Genomic DNA, 17,666 nt, shown 5'->3' on the forward strand with positions numbered 1-17,666 from the left:
TTGAAACCAAACGAAGCTTTATATGGTATTCTTTTGGTCCCAGAAATCTTTATTTTTTAACATTATTTATAAAATACTGATAGGTAGTTTAAGTTAAGAACACTTTTTTCCCCAACATTATTATTTTTTGATCAGCACTTTAGATAGTTTATCGTAAAATTGTTGCATGTCTATCGACCGTGCTTCCATCTCCGACAGTACATCTTCCACTTCCATTTTCATGCAGCACAGTATAGACCTAATTTTTTGTTGAACAAATTCATGCATGAATATTATGTAGTTCGTCACTTCCAAGCAAAATTTAAAATGCAAATGGCAAATTCTGATCCTAAAGCAAACATTAAAACATGTTTGCTTTAGGATATTTTGAATGTAATGTGACAACATGCCTTGCCACATTACATTCAAAATGAATAGATGGTGGATTTCCTACTGTACCAGTTTGTCATTGGGCACTCTACAGAATGCCTAGAAAATGTGTCAAATATTAATTGCTTCATATTTTGCCTAAAAATGCATAGGCATTCCCAAAATACCAATGTATCGAATTTCATACTCTACCAGTAGCATATGCAAAAGAGTAATAAATCCATGCTCAGTTTTCAAATTCTTCTAAACTTAACATGTTCATTTATATGCTGTGTGGGAACATAACGCTCTTTTAATGCACATTATTTTAGGTGAAAGGCTTGAAATGCTGCCCATCTCATACAATAGGGATGCACAACCTGTAGTCCTAGAGCAGTCAACTTGTGACCCTCCGAGACTTCTTCAAAATTTTGTTGCGATTTGATATATCAGTTGTCTCTAGAAGGGGTTGCGAGCAGAGAAAAATGTCACCTCTTCTCCCTTCATTACTCATTCTACTCTTTTCTCGAAGTGAGATTTGATGCTGAGCAAGTTCCTGGTGTCAACCAAAGCATATTTCACTGGCTGAGTGCAAAAACTGCTCCTAGCTTGTGTGGCACACAGATTGGAAAAAAGTCTGTGATATGTCATAGCATGAGTATGTTTGCACGCATGCACTAGTAGAAAGTGAGAGAGAAAATATTTGCTGTGATCAGAAGCACTGCATTCATTTGCTTTGCATTGTTGCACATTTGGTTTTGTGACTATACATTGTTTTATCACGTGTGTTTATTTTTTTTTTTTTAAGACCATTAAGAAGTATCTTAAATTAATATTTCTTCTTTTTATTATTATTATTATTTTTTAATATTAATATTAATTAATATTTCTTCTTTTTTATTATTATTATTATTTTGAAAGAGGAACCAATGTAGAATTTTTGTAATTTTTGGGGCGATAATAGGAAGTTTTTAGAGGCTTGGGTTTCAAAATACTTTTTTGTGGAGCAAGATACTGCTTTATATGTAATTTTATGGTTAGTATTTGCAAGGAATATCAGGAATCCACCAATACCTAAAATCTATGCAACTCATTGTGTATCAGCTGTGAAATTCACATTTAATAAGAGAATAAGGCACAATTAATAAGAGTATATACCTTCTGTTGCAGGTACGTACGTATTCATGAATATATATATATATATATAAATAAATGAAAAATAATGGATATATAGTATTTCATGCTACTTGTTTTTGTAGAAATACAACTATAAGTTGCCACCAAAATAACCATTATAATATGAAGCAGATGAGAAAATGTGAGAAGGAAAAAAATTTGATAATAGTGATTCTCAGTTACCCTTCATTATTCACATCAAACATTCTATAAACATGTTTATCTTAACTTGTACATTATTCAGGTCTCATTCTACTCGTATTTTACGTTTATTTGAATATCTCATATTTAGCGTTATACAATATGTGAGTGAATAGGATATTTTAAAAGTTGTTAAAAATCACTTTTAGATTAATAATTTTGTAACCTCTGAATATAATTTCAACAAATTATCTTTTTTTTTATGTAACTAAAATTGGGATAAATATAGGAAATAAACTAGCTGTTCTAATTTGTACCATTTAAAATTTTACTTATATTAATTAAACTCTTTATATGTTCTTTTACATAGGCAATGTTGTTTGGTTAGATGAAACAAGTGCTGCAAGAGCTCTTCTTGGTATGAGTCGTCCACTTGTGGTGAAGAAAAAAAGTGAAGAGAAGAAAGAATCTGTAGTCACAGAAATAGACAGTTAGAAGTTTTTTTTTTTTTTTTTTTTTTTTTTAATGTCACAATTTTTTTAAATAGCACAAATTTACAACTCTTATTGATAATTATATTAACCAGGTTTGGGTTTTTAATAACAAAAACTGTTTTACTTGAGTGTTAAAACCGTATAATTAATGTTTTTAAATATTTTTTTAGACACAGTAGACATGCAGATGCATCAAAAGTCACTAGGCATTTAAAAAAGTTATAAACTTTTATTGGCCTGTCATATAAAGATCAGTTACCATCAAAATTCATGTTTTTTTTAGTCCAAAGGCGCTTTGTCCCTGAAGGACTATTGTTTTTGTTTTGTGATTTTGCATTGAAAAAAAGGCTGTATCACTTTTCAAATCACTGCCACCAAATACTCTCACCCTGTATTATATTTGAAGAAATTAAATAATGAAAAATCTGCATTAATGTATGTATGTATGTATGTTTCTTGCATTGTGATAAAACAACAGTACCTAGAGCTATCCAATTTTGAATGATGTAATCCTACTGCAAATATGGGCATCTGAAAGCCAAATTTGTAAAACTTTAATGAATTTCTTATTAACAAACTCAACAATTTAAAAGTCAGCAATGGCTATATTCTATGGAGGGAGGAGAACCTTTTTATCTCCAGCGCTTGGAACTGTGTATCGGAAATTCTAAACACATGCTTATTTTAAAATTATTTTGCGACATTGCTGTTGAACTGAATTTTATGGTTTAAGTGCAAAGAACATAATATTTAATAAATAAAGGTAACACACAAAATGTAAAAAAAAAAAAAAAAAAAAAAAACCCGCCCCTTTGGACATAATTTAAAATCTGAAACCTTTCAGATTTTTTTTTAGTTATTTTATTTATAATTTTATTAATATTTATGCTTTATTTAATGTTACCTTTGCTGTTTAAAGTTGAATGTATTTTTTAATAATAATAGTAATATATATATATATATATATATATATATATTTTTTTTTTTTTTTTTTTTTTTTTTTTTTTTTGCAGCAACAATTTTTAGTTGAATATTTTGTCAGTAAATAATGTTGTACTCTGATCCTATTCTAAAAATGACATTTAACAAAAGGAAGCTTTCTTAAAGGCCATACATTAGCTCCATTGCACAGTGTTTCACACTGTTAAGTTTTTGTGATGATGGTGTATCACTTTCTATTAGTATGCCATCATATCATTTATCAACATGTTAAGCATATCTACATCTGTTGAATACCTAGTCATTAAAATACTATAATTATTGACTATGATATTCTATAAGATTAAAATATGTTACATTAACTGTATAGTGTCATTTCTTTACTTAAGAACACGCAAGAAACATACTTTTGCAAATTTCGTTAATTTTATTTTTGAGTAGCTATTCTCTGAATTTACTAAATTCTTGAATAAATATATATATATATCATTTTATCATCACACCAAAATTATCGTTCATAAGAAAAGGAGGAAAAAATACATCGATTGTTCTTTATCGTGTCTGTTCACAAGGCTGTATGTGCACACCAGAAGATCTTAAATCATCTTTGCTAATTTGTTATGATGACGCAAAATTATGCTTCCAAATTATGTAGACGGACCTGTTCTTTAAATCACCTGGAATATTGTTTAGCCAGTATGAAGAGTTTTTTTTTTTTTTTTTTTTTTTTTCATTACAACTGCAGCAGTTCAGCCACAGCACGTGGTGAATGAATAGGTGTTGCTGTTCGAATATGTGTTTAGGAAGACTATTGGTTAAAATAAAGCTGTGTAGAACTTATTGTAATTCTGTATATTCTTTTGCTTATACAATCATGACACTTTTGTAGAAAATTTGTGAGATTTCGAAGACACATTCACTGCCTACGGTGTGCAAAAAAAGAAGTGGCAATGTGGACAAGGCGAACTGCTTCATCCCTTGCAGCACTTGGTGGAATAATGTCGCAAAACTGGTTAGGTCAGATTTTATGCTTTCATGCTGAGAGATGACAATTATTGTGTATTTTTCAGCCACTTTTTATACATGGCTTTAAAAAAAGAAAATGGGCTAATGGTGATGAAAGTAGGAAATTGCAACATACATCAACTTGCAGTGAATGTAGTGGCTTCAGTGTATATGTTCAGAGATTATTCGTAGTTCATATTTGATAGTTATAGCAGTAATTCTTCCTTTCAATGAAAAACAGACTTTTTGTATTAAAAGATGTTTAAAATTCTCCATGGATCATCAGCAGCTTTTTTTTTTTTTTTTTAATGCCCATCTGCTGATGGATATTCCCTGGTTGCAGCAACTGTAGCTTCCAGAAGTACAATTGTGATACATAAATAAGATCTGCGACTAGAAGTCCAAACTGTCATACTGTTTAATTGATGCTCCTGTGGGCAGAAATCCAATGACTGTTATGAGAGTTGGCAGTTGATGAATCCAGGAGTAAAGTGTGGAATCTTAATAGCCTCCACTTACCAACACCTCAAATGATGGACATCTTGTCTGTGTTACTGTTAGAAATCGAACAGCCACATCTTGTAGAAAATTAGATGTGCTTCATAAAACAAAGTATCAGCATGTACTGCACAATTGCATCTAGAATGCAACATATTGTCAGCAATTTGTTTGACTTTCTCTGATGCTGCACATCAGATAGTGCATTATTATTTAGCATTATGGATGTGCAAATGGATGCATCAATTGCATAACACCATCTTTGCTAACAAATTCCACTTTTGCTTACAGCATGGCTCCTGTTTCCATTTGAAAGGGCATAAAATGAAATAAATGTTGGACATCTGCATCCTTCATCGTAATGGTCTAGCATTTGAATTGATAGTATGGGGACCAGTGTGTACATAACCAAATTTTCATAACCCTATTGATATGTAGTTTGCATATTCATTACTGAGGTTTTAATGCTTGGGGTTATACCTGTCTTCTGGGATTCCGCTGCCTCATCTTGCAAGAGTACAGCATGAGACCACATTTTGCCCTGGTTTTTTTTTCCGCAATATACAGGGATTTAATAACTTTTGCCTGGCTGGTACGTCCTACATACCACTGACCGACTAAAAAATGGCTGCAAAGAGACTGGCTCAACAACTCTTGCTAGTATGGCGAATGAATTATGATGTAAAGCAAAACAACCAAAGCCAGTTATTTTCCAAAATACCATCCAAAATCTATTATCTGCATGCCCAGCTCTTTAACAATTGTTATCAGGGGCTAATGCTCAAAATATTGATTACTGCATGTTCTGCATTTCAGGGATATCTGAAGTTGTAATTGTTTCATCCTTCCATTATAATACATTTGTAAAAGCAGTATGATTTTGCTGCTTTTCTTCATAGTGTAACAATTTTAGTGTTCAAAATGTACCTTGATATTTTTTTCAATATGTATTGAAATGTAATTTAACACTCTTTATAAAATTCCAATCAAATAGTGTAACAGGCATTATGTATTTTGTTTTTAATGTTGAAAAAGCAAAATATGAGCTGGTAAGGGAATAAGTGTATTAAAGATATAAAAATCCCGGAACCCTAGGGTTAGTGTCGTAAAACAAAAAAAAAAAATGAATTTTTCAGATTTTAAATTACGTCCAAAGGGGCGTTTTTTTTAACGTTTTGAGTGTTACCTTTATTTATTAAATATCATGTTCTTTGCACTTAAACCATAAAATTCAGTTCAAGAGCAATATCGCAAAATAATGTTAAATTAAGCATATCTTTAGAATTTCCGATATACACAGTCTCGCGAGCTGGAGATAAAAGTATTTTTTTTCTATATAACGTTGCCATTTTAAAGCATTGAGTTTGTAAATCAAAAATTCGTTAAAGTTTTACAAAATATAAAATCTATAATAAAACAAATTCCAAATTTGGGATTTCAGATGCCCATATTCGCAGTAGGATTTCGTCATTCAAAATTCGATGGCTCTATGTACCATTGTTTTATCACAATGTGAGAAATAGACAATCATTTATGCAGATTTTTCATTATTTAATTTCTTCAAATATAATGCAGGACTCTAACATTTTGTGGCAACAGTTTGAAAAGTGAACCGACGTTTATGAGTCCGACGCAAAATGCCAAAACGAAAGCAATAGTCCTTCGGGACTGAAATCCCTTTGGACTAAAAAAAAAAAAAAAAAAAAAAAAAAAAGTAGAAGAAATTCACAGCCATAACAACTCTGTTGCTTCCATCATTACAGCTGCTGCAGAGAGACATGCATAGTCATTTAAATAAGATTATTTTTAACAATACTTCTTTTCAATAGGCCGTGATGAAAAGAAATTTATTGGTGATTTGTGGTTTTCAGTTCCTCCCTAAGTTAAATTCTATGTATTGCATTTTTCATATATTCTTCAATATACACCAGATTAAGAACTTCATCGTCCCAAAAAAAGATTAACATCAGTTTCTTAGTGACATTTAATTTCTCTTTTTCTGGAAAAAAGGTTTCTTCCAAATGTTTTGCTCTCAATTTCACATTGGAATCACATTTCATTAGCATTTGTAGTCTCTTCAGAATGCTCATTACTTCTTCATAGGGCTCCAGGAATTGTTTATACATATTATGAATTATATATTGGAAACTCATTTAAGCAGACTGCTTCATTTACCAAGTTGTTATATATTGTGGCCTATATGGATCTATGGCTAATATACAGCATGAATAGACAATATAATCCATCGCTTATCTGAAATCAGGCTTTGTTGATATATTTATCCTTTTCCTTTTAATCATTTCTACTTATTCTTAGACTATTCATTGAGTCTTTCTATTACTTCTTTATTGAGCTAAAATGTTTTGGCAGATTTTTGCAGTAAACAATTTCTCTGCAGTATTTTGTTCACTGAGGGTATATAATGCTGCAGGATTTCATGTACAAGAGGTTATATATATATATGAATTCATATATATATATATGAATTCATGTACAAGAGGTTATATATGTGTTTGAGTAGCTCATTATCATTATACCCTTGTTTTATATCAGATCTTGTCTGTTTATGCTGCTACATAACCTTCAATTTTTTTTTTTTTTTTTTTTTTTCCTGCATGTGTTTCTAATATAGCATGAAGCTGATGTTTGTGATCAGCTGATGATTTGATCAGCTGATGTTTGTGATTGGGATCTCATAAACTGAATTTTATTTTATTAAGTATTATTAATGTCTGCACTTTTTAACATTAGGCCTTCATATCTCAAGTTCCGAAGCTATGTAAATTTTCTATTCTGCATGTCATAATTACATGTGAAATATTCATAATGGTTAAAATTAGAAATTAATCAAGAATACAAGATTGGTTAAAAAATCTTTTCATTAGTTTCCATTTCTAAAATTTTATTGAAATATGAAATCTGTTTTTTCCCTTTATTGTTCTTTCTATTTAATATGTTATTTTTTGTGTAGTTAATTCAAATGATGCAACCATGACACAGAGTTTAGAAAAGGAAGCTGTAATTTTAATGTCAGATTCAGAAGAGAGTGAAGATGATGAAGAAAGTTCTTCTGTAAGTTATTAAATTATGTTTTCAAACTTAATCTATGAAGTTGAATTAAGGACTGCTTTAAGCCGATCCTCCACCCCCTTTAGAAAAGTTTTTTTTTTTTTTTTAAGGAACAATATTTTAACATAAAACTAGATCTGTAATCAAAGGATGTTTGCAAAAAATGAATTACCAGAATTAAAGGATGGTAATTGGTACAATAAAATTTTTTAAAAAAATTGAATTTTTAATCACTGAAATTTTAATGTGATATGAGACTTTTTTCATTCATATAACTACAATTTTTAAAATTTTAATTATTTCAAAATTTAAAAAAAGGTTTCATATAATATGGAAGAACATCAGTCAGTTTATATGAAACTTCTTATTCTTGGTCATCAAGTTTGACTGTCCTCTGCAAAATTAAAATAATAAATAATTAGGGTGGGTTTTCTTAGGGGGATTTCTTATGTTAGAATCAAACATCAGATATGTAGATCTCGGTTTTTCATAGTTGGTTGCCTTTTAGGAGCATGCAAGTCACTAATCATCTTCTTGTGAAGAAGTCTGACGCAGATTAACTTAAAATTTGTATTTCTAAAATTCAGACGAAATTTCGATCATGATTTTAGGTATTTTTAATTAGAATTATAGATATTTTTGGTAGTTACCTTAATTAAGCGTATAGTATATTGATTCAAAATCTAGTATACCCTCCCTTATCTCATTAAAAAAAGAATGCATTAAAAAATAAATATTTGATTAGTGATACTGAGGATAATAGCATTTCTTTCATTATTTCTTTTCATTTTCAATAAAACCGTAACTAAATTTTGGGTATTTGTAGAATAATTTTTTCTGCATCTTTCAGTCAAAAGATGAGCCAATGGATGTTGATATCCAGAAAGGTGATACAGATTGTGAAGGAGATGCTACTAGTAAAGATGTGCCTCCTGTAGATGTACCAGTTCCACCAGGGCATTGGAGATTAGGAATTCCTCATCCAAAAGCTAAAGCTATATTGTTAAGGTTTGCAACTAAAGGTAAAAAAAAAAAGTATTTTGATGTTTTTCAATATGTTGTGTAACTGGAAACATAGAAAAATTTAGTGTATGGAATAAAAATTTTACTTAATGTTTCTAAATTTTTATTTGCCTATGTAAACTTTGGTGTTTTTTTATTGACGTAATGAAGTAAATTGTTTTAATCATCATCAGTTTATTTAATTCTTTTAACAGTTATTTACACATATGTCATTTTGTTTAAAAACTATTAAATTTTAAATATTATACCTAATTTATATGAATTTTGAAGTAAAGTGAATTAATTTTTGGAATTGGAAATTTCTTAAGAATTCATAACATTGTAATAATATATTTAACATGTTGTGATATTCAAGCAAGTAGAATATTTCTTGCTTAGAGTAGAACTGCATAGATAAGAATATCGGTACAATTTTTTGCTATTTTTTAATAGCTGCTAGGTGTCATATTCAGTGTCATACTCAATTACTGTCGCAGCATTATTTAAATTTTTAATTTAATAGTAAAAAAACTGAAAATTTTATTATTATTTAATTTCTTTCATGGAGAAAATGTTACATCTAGTTTGTTACAATAATTCTCATTTTTAATTTTATTTCAAGTTTGGTTAATGACTAGTTAATAATAATAACAATGAAGGGAAGGGATAATATCATGTAAGAAAAATAAAATAGGTCAAGTGAAATATTGTGATTAACTGATTAAATAGCAATAAAATTCAGTGGCATGTAATTGCATAAAAAAATTCTGTTAACTGTTTGTTAAAGTTGTAAATAATCTGTTTTATTTGACTTTCAATTCCCACTAATCCTCCATGTAAAACGTTAATGAAAACTAATACAGTATCTAATGCTGTCTATTTATTTAAAAGTATAGACTAACAAGGGAACTTGGATATCTAAATGCAAATGAATGAGTTGCATAGCAATGAAACATATTGTAAAAGCAAAAGTTATTAGTTATTATGTAAACCAATAATATAAAGAAAAAACCTGATGATGTGGAAACAATTTAATGAGGTGTAATTCCACAAACGAAATAGTAAAAGAGAAAAGTCTCTCCTTGTGTTTTATAAAATAAGCTGCTGTGTATGGGAGCTATTCCTGTATATGCCTAATGCTTGTGCTGTAGGCATTTTTTCATAATAAAATATGTGAAAGGTCCTGATTCTTAATTTCAGTTTGGTACTAAATTAAAGCACCTCCATGTTAAAGAAACACAGTCGTTTATTAGCTTAAATCTATACGATCAATAATTTATTGGCTCTGTAGCCACCTTTTTGCTTCACATGCATGTTAAACCAAAACATTTACCAATATCAATTGCTTATTTTACATCTACTGGATAACACATATCCCTGATACCTGCCTGGCGATATTTTTTGTTTTTTATTTTTTCCTTTCAGCATGTGATTATCAGTTCATGGCAGCCTGAGAAATGACTCATGCAGCAATGTTTAAAATTCTTTAAAAAAAGACGTTAGCAAATTCAATACCAAACAATGTGGTACCTTTAATGTTAACATTGCACTTGGCAAAGAGATATTTAACAAATTTCTTTCCATATTCAAGAAAATATATTTTATAAATCATATTCATAGGCCAAAAATTTGCATTTAGAGTTGTTTGAATTAATAAATAATTTATTTAGATAAGCCTTAAGTATTTGCTGAAATTTATGTATTTAAGATAAGCCTTTACCATGTGCTCTAAGTAGATGTGATTATAATAAATAACTAAATTAATGTAATTTATGCTTAATTTCTCCAGCATGGGATAGAAGCAAGGTAAAATTTAGCAAAACATATCTTTAGTTACCGTTCTCAGGTTACATCACAAGTAGCCTGTGGCAGGGACTAAGTAAGTCTAAAATTATGCTAAAATAACTTGCTACTCAAAAACTGTAACATGATTCTAAATGCAGAAAATATCGCTACTGATAAAAAAAGAAATGATGCAGGTTGCTGAAAAAGAAAAAATTTTGATTGACATGGAGGATTAGTAAGGACTCGACAGGACTTTGTAACTGAACAATAAATTATGTGAACAACTACTGTTATTGAGAGAAATGTTTAATAAAGCAAACAAATAAATAATGAGCTTTTATTGCAAAAATTTTAAACAAATAAATAATGAGCTTTTATTCTTTTTTTTTTTTTTTTTTTTGTTAATAAACAACCATTTTGGATTTTAATTTCATATTTTTTAAATGTCATCTTATTGCATTTAATAATAGATTAACGGTCCAAAATCCAGAAAATAATTTTAAAAAACGGATTCGCAAAAGTTTCGATGAGTCCGGATCTCAGACTTTCTACTGTATAACAAAAATGGTGATCTTCAGAAGGGGTAGTAACTTTTGCTCAACTCGGCACAGATATCCAGACAATTGCTTGTCTTGTTTGGAACTTTTTCCGCGCGTGGCCCAGGTATCTGTACAACGGTATGAGTTATTTGAAATTCTTTCCACCACTAAGAAGTTACTGAATGATCAATTCCCCCCCCCCAAAAAAGAGGCACTAACTGTCTTCTGTTAACTGTTTGTTAAAGTTGTAAATAATCTATTTTATTTGACTTTCAATTCCCACTAATCCTCCATGTAAAACGTTAATGAAAACTAATACAGTATCTAATGCTGTCTATTTATTTAAAAGTATAGACTAACAAGGGAACTTGGATATCTAAATGCAAATGAACGACTTGCATAGCAATGAAACATATTGTAAAAGCAAAAGTTATTAATTATTATGTAAACCAATAATATAAAGAAAAAACCTGATGTTGTGGAAACAATTTAATGAGGTGTAATTCCACAAAAGAAATAGTAAAAGAGAAAAGTCTCTCCTTGTGTTTTATAAAATAAGCTGCTGTGTATGGGAGCTATTCCTGTATATGCCTAATGCTTGTGCTGTAGGCATTTTTTCATAATAAAGTATGTGAAAGGTCCTGATTCTTAATTTCAGTTTGGTACTAAATTAAAGCACCTCCATGTTAAAGAAACACAGTCGTTTATTAGCTTAAATCTATACGATCAATAATTTATTGGTTCTGTAGCCACCTTTTTGCTTCACATGCATGTTAAACCAAAACATCTGACAGCACTGCAGTGCATCTGACTTCAGTGCATCTGACAGCACTGCAGTGCTCTCTATCTACTATTCATCTTCTTTTGGCCTTAAAAGTATAAATACAAAAATAGCTTAAAAACATAAATATTATAAAAAATTATCATATTAAAGTTATATAGACTTTGTATCGGCACTTAATTAAACCTCTTCAAGACCTTCAGAATGTTTGCATCGTTAATGACTGCTTAATTAATATATGTTTTGACAGTCAGTCATTATTGGCTGTAACATTTGATGTTTGTATTCCACCATCAACATTTGCATCACTTTTCAGCCATCCAAATTCTGCTTTTATATGCCACTGTATTTGATTGCATAGCAGTTTTTTTTTTTTAATGTATTATCTCTTTGTTCTTAGATGATAAAAAATTGCCGGGAGCTGAGAAAAGGAGTCAGTATTATCAAAAATATGGGAATCCAAATTATGGAGGTAATATATATGTTTTACATCACAAAAACATCCTGTTTTAAAAGTTAAGAAGAAAAATTTTTCTGTCTTTCTAGTACAAAAAAGAGCTATTAATATCATGACATGATTTGCATTATCCACTGTAAATTCATTGTTTCACTTTTTATTCAAATTTGCTGCCATTTGACAAAATATAAAATATTTATCTTTCAAATTTAATCTATCTGTTATTAATTGAACATGTTAAGCTATTTTAAACTGTAGGTAGATGCAGTTCTTTATGAATATTACTTTTTGTGCATTTTAATCAGATTGTTTTAAGTAAAAATGTATCTTAATTCATGTTATGTCAGATTAAAAGCATTGTATACTTTTAGTGAATTACATTATATATTTTTTCTTTTTTTCAAATATACAAAAGATGTATAATGTTCTGATATTACTTTAAATGTATATTCATATAAGTAACCTATAAAATGTTTTTCTATTCTATCTGGGCCATCTCTATTGATAATCTCTACGGATACACCATATTAAACTTTAAAAAAGTTCTTTTGGATGGCCAGTAATACTTTTCATGTTTTAGGATTGCTGTCCCCCCCCCAAAAAAAAAAAGAATTCTTGGCCTTATTCTTAATTATGAGTAATGACTAAATTTCTGATAGTTCTTCAAAAGTTTTAAAATAACAGAAAAACCTGAACATTAAAAAATGTTAATACACTCATGGACAAAAAAATTAGCACACCAAGAAAAGAAAAGAAAAGATTGAAGAAATAATTGCGAGATCGTAACGAAACTTGCAGTGAAGGTACATGTCAGGGAGATATGCAAATGATTAGAAATGCAGTGTGATTGCGCATTATGTATAGCCGGTAGAGGACGCTGAACGTCGTACTCTGTGGAGTATAAAACAGGTAACCAAAGCTTGTTTGAGTGTGCTGAATCATTTATAAAGGAAGAGTTGAGGTAGACATGCCATTACGCTCTGTTCGAAGACAATATGAGCAGTTGTCGCAGTTTGAGAGGGGGAGAATCGTTGGGATGATGGAAGCTGGGTGGTCAGCTAGGCGAGTAGCTCGTCAATTATGACACTCTGATTGTGAGGAGTCTGTGTTGTGAGGAATTGTTGGGACCAGTGGACCTGAGAGATGTCATGTACACGAAGACCAGGCTCAAGATGCCCTCGACAGAATAGTCGTCGAGAAGACCGCCACATCGTAAGAAATGCACGCGCACAGCCAACTGCTTCAAGAAGTCTACTGCTTAGCAGTTGAGTTCAGAGCTTGCAGCTGCCACTGCAATTATTGTAACATGACAGACTGTATACAGAAAGTTTACTATAAAAAGCCTTTATACTAGAAAGCCAAGGGTATGTGTTTCACTATTTTAACAACTAAAGATAATTTTAATTTGATGCAAAGAATATCAGAACTGTAGTGAACACTTATGGTCCCCTGTTCTCTTTACTGATGAGTTGATGTTTTGTTTCACATCTGATTAGCTCTTTCACTAAAATATACTTCTTCTTGTTGCATAAGCATGTCTCCTACCTCAAAATCATATTCATCTGTGGTGATGTCATCTGATTCAGATAATATCAAGATAGGGGCATGGATAAGTTTTTCAAAAGTCATATTTACTTTCACCATCCAAGTGAATCTAGTCTTTTTAGAATTAGTAAAGGCTTTGCTGTGTGAGAAAAATCATTAATGAATAATCTACAATGGCAGCACAAACCCAAAAATTATGCAAATTTTCTCACCTTTTTAGGTAGCAAGTAATTTTTGATTGTGACAATTTTTTAATCTTTGGTCTCTGTTATCTGCTCAGATATCTTATATTCCTTTGCCATGGTTTCTATAATATCAAATAACCAGAATTTTTTTTTAATTTTCTATAAAAACGTTTCTACTAAAAAGCTGTTCTATGCCCTTATATCCAACAGTGTTATGAACAGAATTAAATTTAAAACAATCTGAATATTTGGATTTTAATTAAAACCATGTATAATCTCTGACCTACAGCACCTAGTTTAAAGGTTTCTCAACTCTATAAAGTCTTGTATATCTGACAATAACGTGAGCAATATTATCTCATATAACTTCAAACTGGATTAGCTTTAAATATATCAAATTTGAAGAGTTGCCAACTCTCCCAATTTCCAACCATTCTCCTGCCAACCCAATTTACAACATATTTCTCCTGACTTTCTCTTATTCTTAAAATTTCTCGTGATTTTTATGTACCTTGGTTTTATGTACATTGTTATTTGCACCCAAAAAAAAAGTGATTCTGGCATCTGAAAGCATGTGGGTTTTCTATATATTACATTTAAAAAAAATAAAAAGGTCATTTCATCAGTTAGAAATTATAGCATGCTTCTGCTTTGTGAGTAAGAGCACATGTGTCGGAAAACATCATGTTCCAGTTCTCGAATGAGTATCGAGTGCCACTGCATGTCATCTGACATATATTAGCCAATGAGCTCAAAGCAATATCGAGGTTGTTATTTCGTTTATCTTGAAGCTGAGTGGTGTGAGTGCATGTGCTTTCGAGAAATAGTTTAAGAAATTATGATCTTTTGTTTTAGTTATGTCTGCAAAAAAGGTAAAATACTCACATACTTTTCAAAAATCATACACAGATAACTTTCTTTTTATTTTTTCCTCAAGAAAATGTAATATATTTGTGATGTGTATCATTTGTCATTGCGATTTTTCAGTTTTGCATGGTAGAGGGGCTGATATTCTCAAATATGCGCATACACAAAAACAGAAGGACAACACAAGTTCTACTGAAAAAAAAAATAATAATAATAATAATTAAATTTTTCATTGGAAACAAGGCATCAAAATGTTACTAATGCAGAATGCCTTTTCTCTGCTTTTTCTCTGGAACACAACCTGCCAGCGAATGCATTGGATCATACTTCAGCTTTATTTAGAAAAATGTTTCCCGATAACAAAATCGCTAAGAAATACTCAAATGTAAAAATATTGTTAAAGAAATCGGAATGAAACTAAATCTTCTGTTGTTGATATCATTACAACAGCTCCATTCTGCCCTCTCTGTATCCAGTTGTTGTTTCTTTTTTTAATCATAGGTCTTCAGAAATTTGTGTAGTTTACTTTCTGTCCCCACTTTAGAAGGACATTTGACAAGCTTTAGTATAGCACTGCTAATTATTAAAACTTTGAAAGAACATGCAATTCCTCTGCTTAGCATTTGGTGCTGGTAATGCCCCAGTAATGGTAGGCTTGAAAACTAGTATTGTAGGCATCTTAAAAAGGGAAAATTCAGATCTGCAAATGAGGTGCACTTCTTAAATTTAACAGCTGAAAAGGGGGTAATATGTATAGATGGATGCATTGTTGATGTTAAAAAATTCAAACAGTTCCAACAGCTGCATAACACTGAAGTAAGAAAAATCTTGAAACACATGTATGTGCACACTGGATATCTTTAAAGAATGGAAAATTCTTCATGCATTTTTTAAAAAAAGTAAAATATTTAAAATTTTTTTTTTTTCATGTAAATATTTTTGTACTGTTTGCATTTAAGTATTAGTAACTGAAGTTTTGGATATTAATTAGTAAATATTTAAAATTAATTCATTTAAAAAGTATATTTTTATCATTTAAAAATCTTTTTGTCGATGAGGAAAATCTGATTTTTGAGTGTCATATGTATTCATATGTATGTCATATGTATCTGATTTTTGAGTATGAATTTGTAATTCTCACTATCCGGTTCACTTAGTAGCAGTTGCACAAATTCAGTACTTGACCTTGCAAGGTGACAGCTGGTATGACTATTCGAACTTCCTGTATTGCCATTAGAGACTTAACAGGGTTTAGTCGAGCTATTTAATTAAAGAAACACTTGAGATCTAAAATAAGGCCTAAATCAGGCCCATTAAGTAGTAGAACTACCACCATACTACCTGAAATAACTTTAAATAGAATAAACAACTAAAATATGAACTTAAAGTCTAGGAGCTGGTGAGATTTACCAGCTACCACCAACAAAAGCACATTATTACATACTTTCTAAAATATAACACATGTTACTTACATGCATAAAAATATGTTACTTACATATACGAAGAAATAAAATAACATAATATTATAAACATCCTAGTTTTTCTTAAAACAGACAGGGAAATTTTAAACACAATCAATATATAAATTCATTTCATTTACAGATACATATTTTATGAAATTTGACAATTTCAATTTAATCACTATATTTACTTAGATCCTTTAGAGTATTAAATTTAGCAATATCTGGAATAAATCTTAGAACAATATTTTTCATGGAAGAGCATCTAAACAACAGGTGCTCAATATCAACATTACTCATGCCACATGTACAGGCACAATTTTTAATCGAAAACCTATTATAATGAAAGGGAAATTGTCCATCATTAGTTAAAGCTTGGTTTAGATACTTGTCACTTAGGCATCTTCTCTCACTTACACTTGAGATTAAATTATATGTGAATCTTCCTTTAGACTCTGGGTTGTTCTCCACTTTGCTTGCCATAGAGTAAAACCTTTTCTTTTCAACAAGGATTTCAAACTGTCAAAGGAAGTCATTACTTCACAAACTTTGGTTGGTATAGCAACCCTCTGGGCTTCTGCAACTATATATAATAAAAGAAGCATTTCTGCACTTTCTAAAACAGTCACTACCAAGCCTCTATTATCAAAACTATTAGATGGTTTATTTATGCATGCATTGTATCTAAAATGCAACAAAATCCTTTCATTAGGCTAGGTGGTAGTGAAGAAACTTGGAGTCTTGGCTAAAAGTTAGGCACCAAATGTGGAGTTCTGACTGTGGTGAAGTTTAAATCATTGTCCTTCAGACCGTACTAGACTGATAAGCATGCTATGCTTCAGTCTGAAATAAAATAACAAAGCCCTGAGAAAGTTAAAATAACTTTTTTTATTTATTCTTAATTTAACAGAAGTCGCTGCTTGTGAACAGAACTCCGCCATTCGCATGTATAAAAAATAACATAAGTTGAATTTCAAATTCAAATAATGTAGAGTAGAAGAGAAACAGGCCAACGTGACAATTAAAATCGCAATAACAACCTTGTATTTAGCGTACATATGTTAAAACACTCAATCATTTTAGTTGCCCTCGAAATCGATTGAGTGTTTTAACATATGTACGCTAAATACAAGGTTGTTATTGCGATTTTAATCGAATAATGTAGTCATAGTCAGAGACTATACAAAATAGCCTCCTGAAGCTGGCTGTTATTTTCAGGGCATATTTTTAACATCGGCTAACAAAATGGGTACAACTAGAATAATATCAAGTAGAGCTGCAGGGTGCCATCACTAAAACATTCAAAACCCTTAACTTAAATACTCAAACAACTAGTTTGCATTCTAGTGGGAACTAAAGAAAGGAGAAGTTATAA

At 30.4% G+C, this 17,666-nt stretch overlaps 1 protein-coding gene across 4 annotated transcripts in view; it reads left to right on the top strand.

Annotated features, from left to right (window-relative positions):
* LOC118185835 (nuclear cap-binding protein subunit 3-like) overlaps positions 1 to 17,666 on the top strand; it is an 84,172-nt gene that overhangs the window by 59,348 nt on the left and 7,158 nt on the right. For all 4 annotated transcript variants that reach the window (XM_035355754.2, XM_035355752.1, XM_035355753.2 and 1 more), the window contains exons 6-9: positions 2,036 to 2,155; positions 7,573 to 7,673; positions 8,521 to 8,692; positions 12,178 to 12,249. In XM_035355754.2, coding sequence (XP_035211645.1) covers positions 2,036 to 2,155; positions 7,573 to 7,673; positions 8,521 to 8,692; positions 12,178 to 12,249 — 465 coding nt within the window. The remainder of the gene's footprint in view (positions 1 to 2,035; positions 2,156 to 7,572; positions 7,674 to 8,520; positions 8,693 to 12,177; positions 12,250 to 17,666) is intronic.

Source organism: Stegodyphus dumicola, chromosome 9 (assembly GCF_044657685.1).
Source record: "Stegodyphus dumicola isolate Sdum_Otavi_A_Nest chromosome 9, ASM4465768v1".
Lineage (NCBI taxonomy): Eukaryota > Metazoa > Arthropoda > Arachnida > Araneae > Eresidae > Stegodyphus > Stegodyphus dumicola.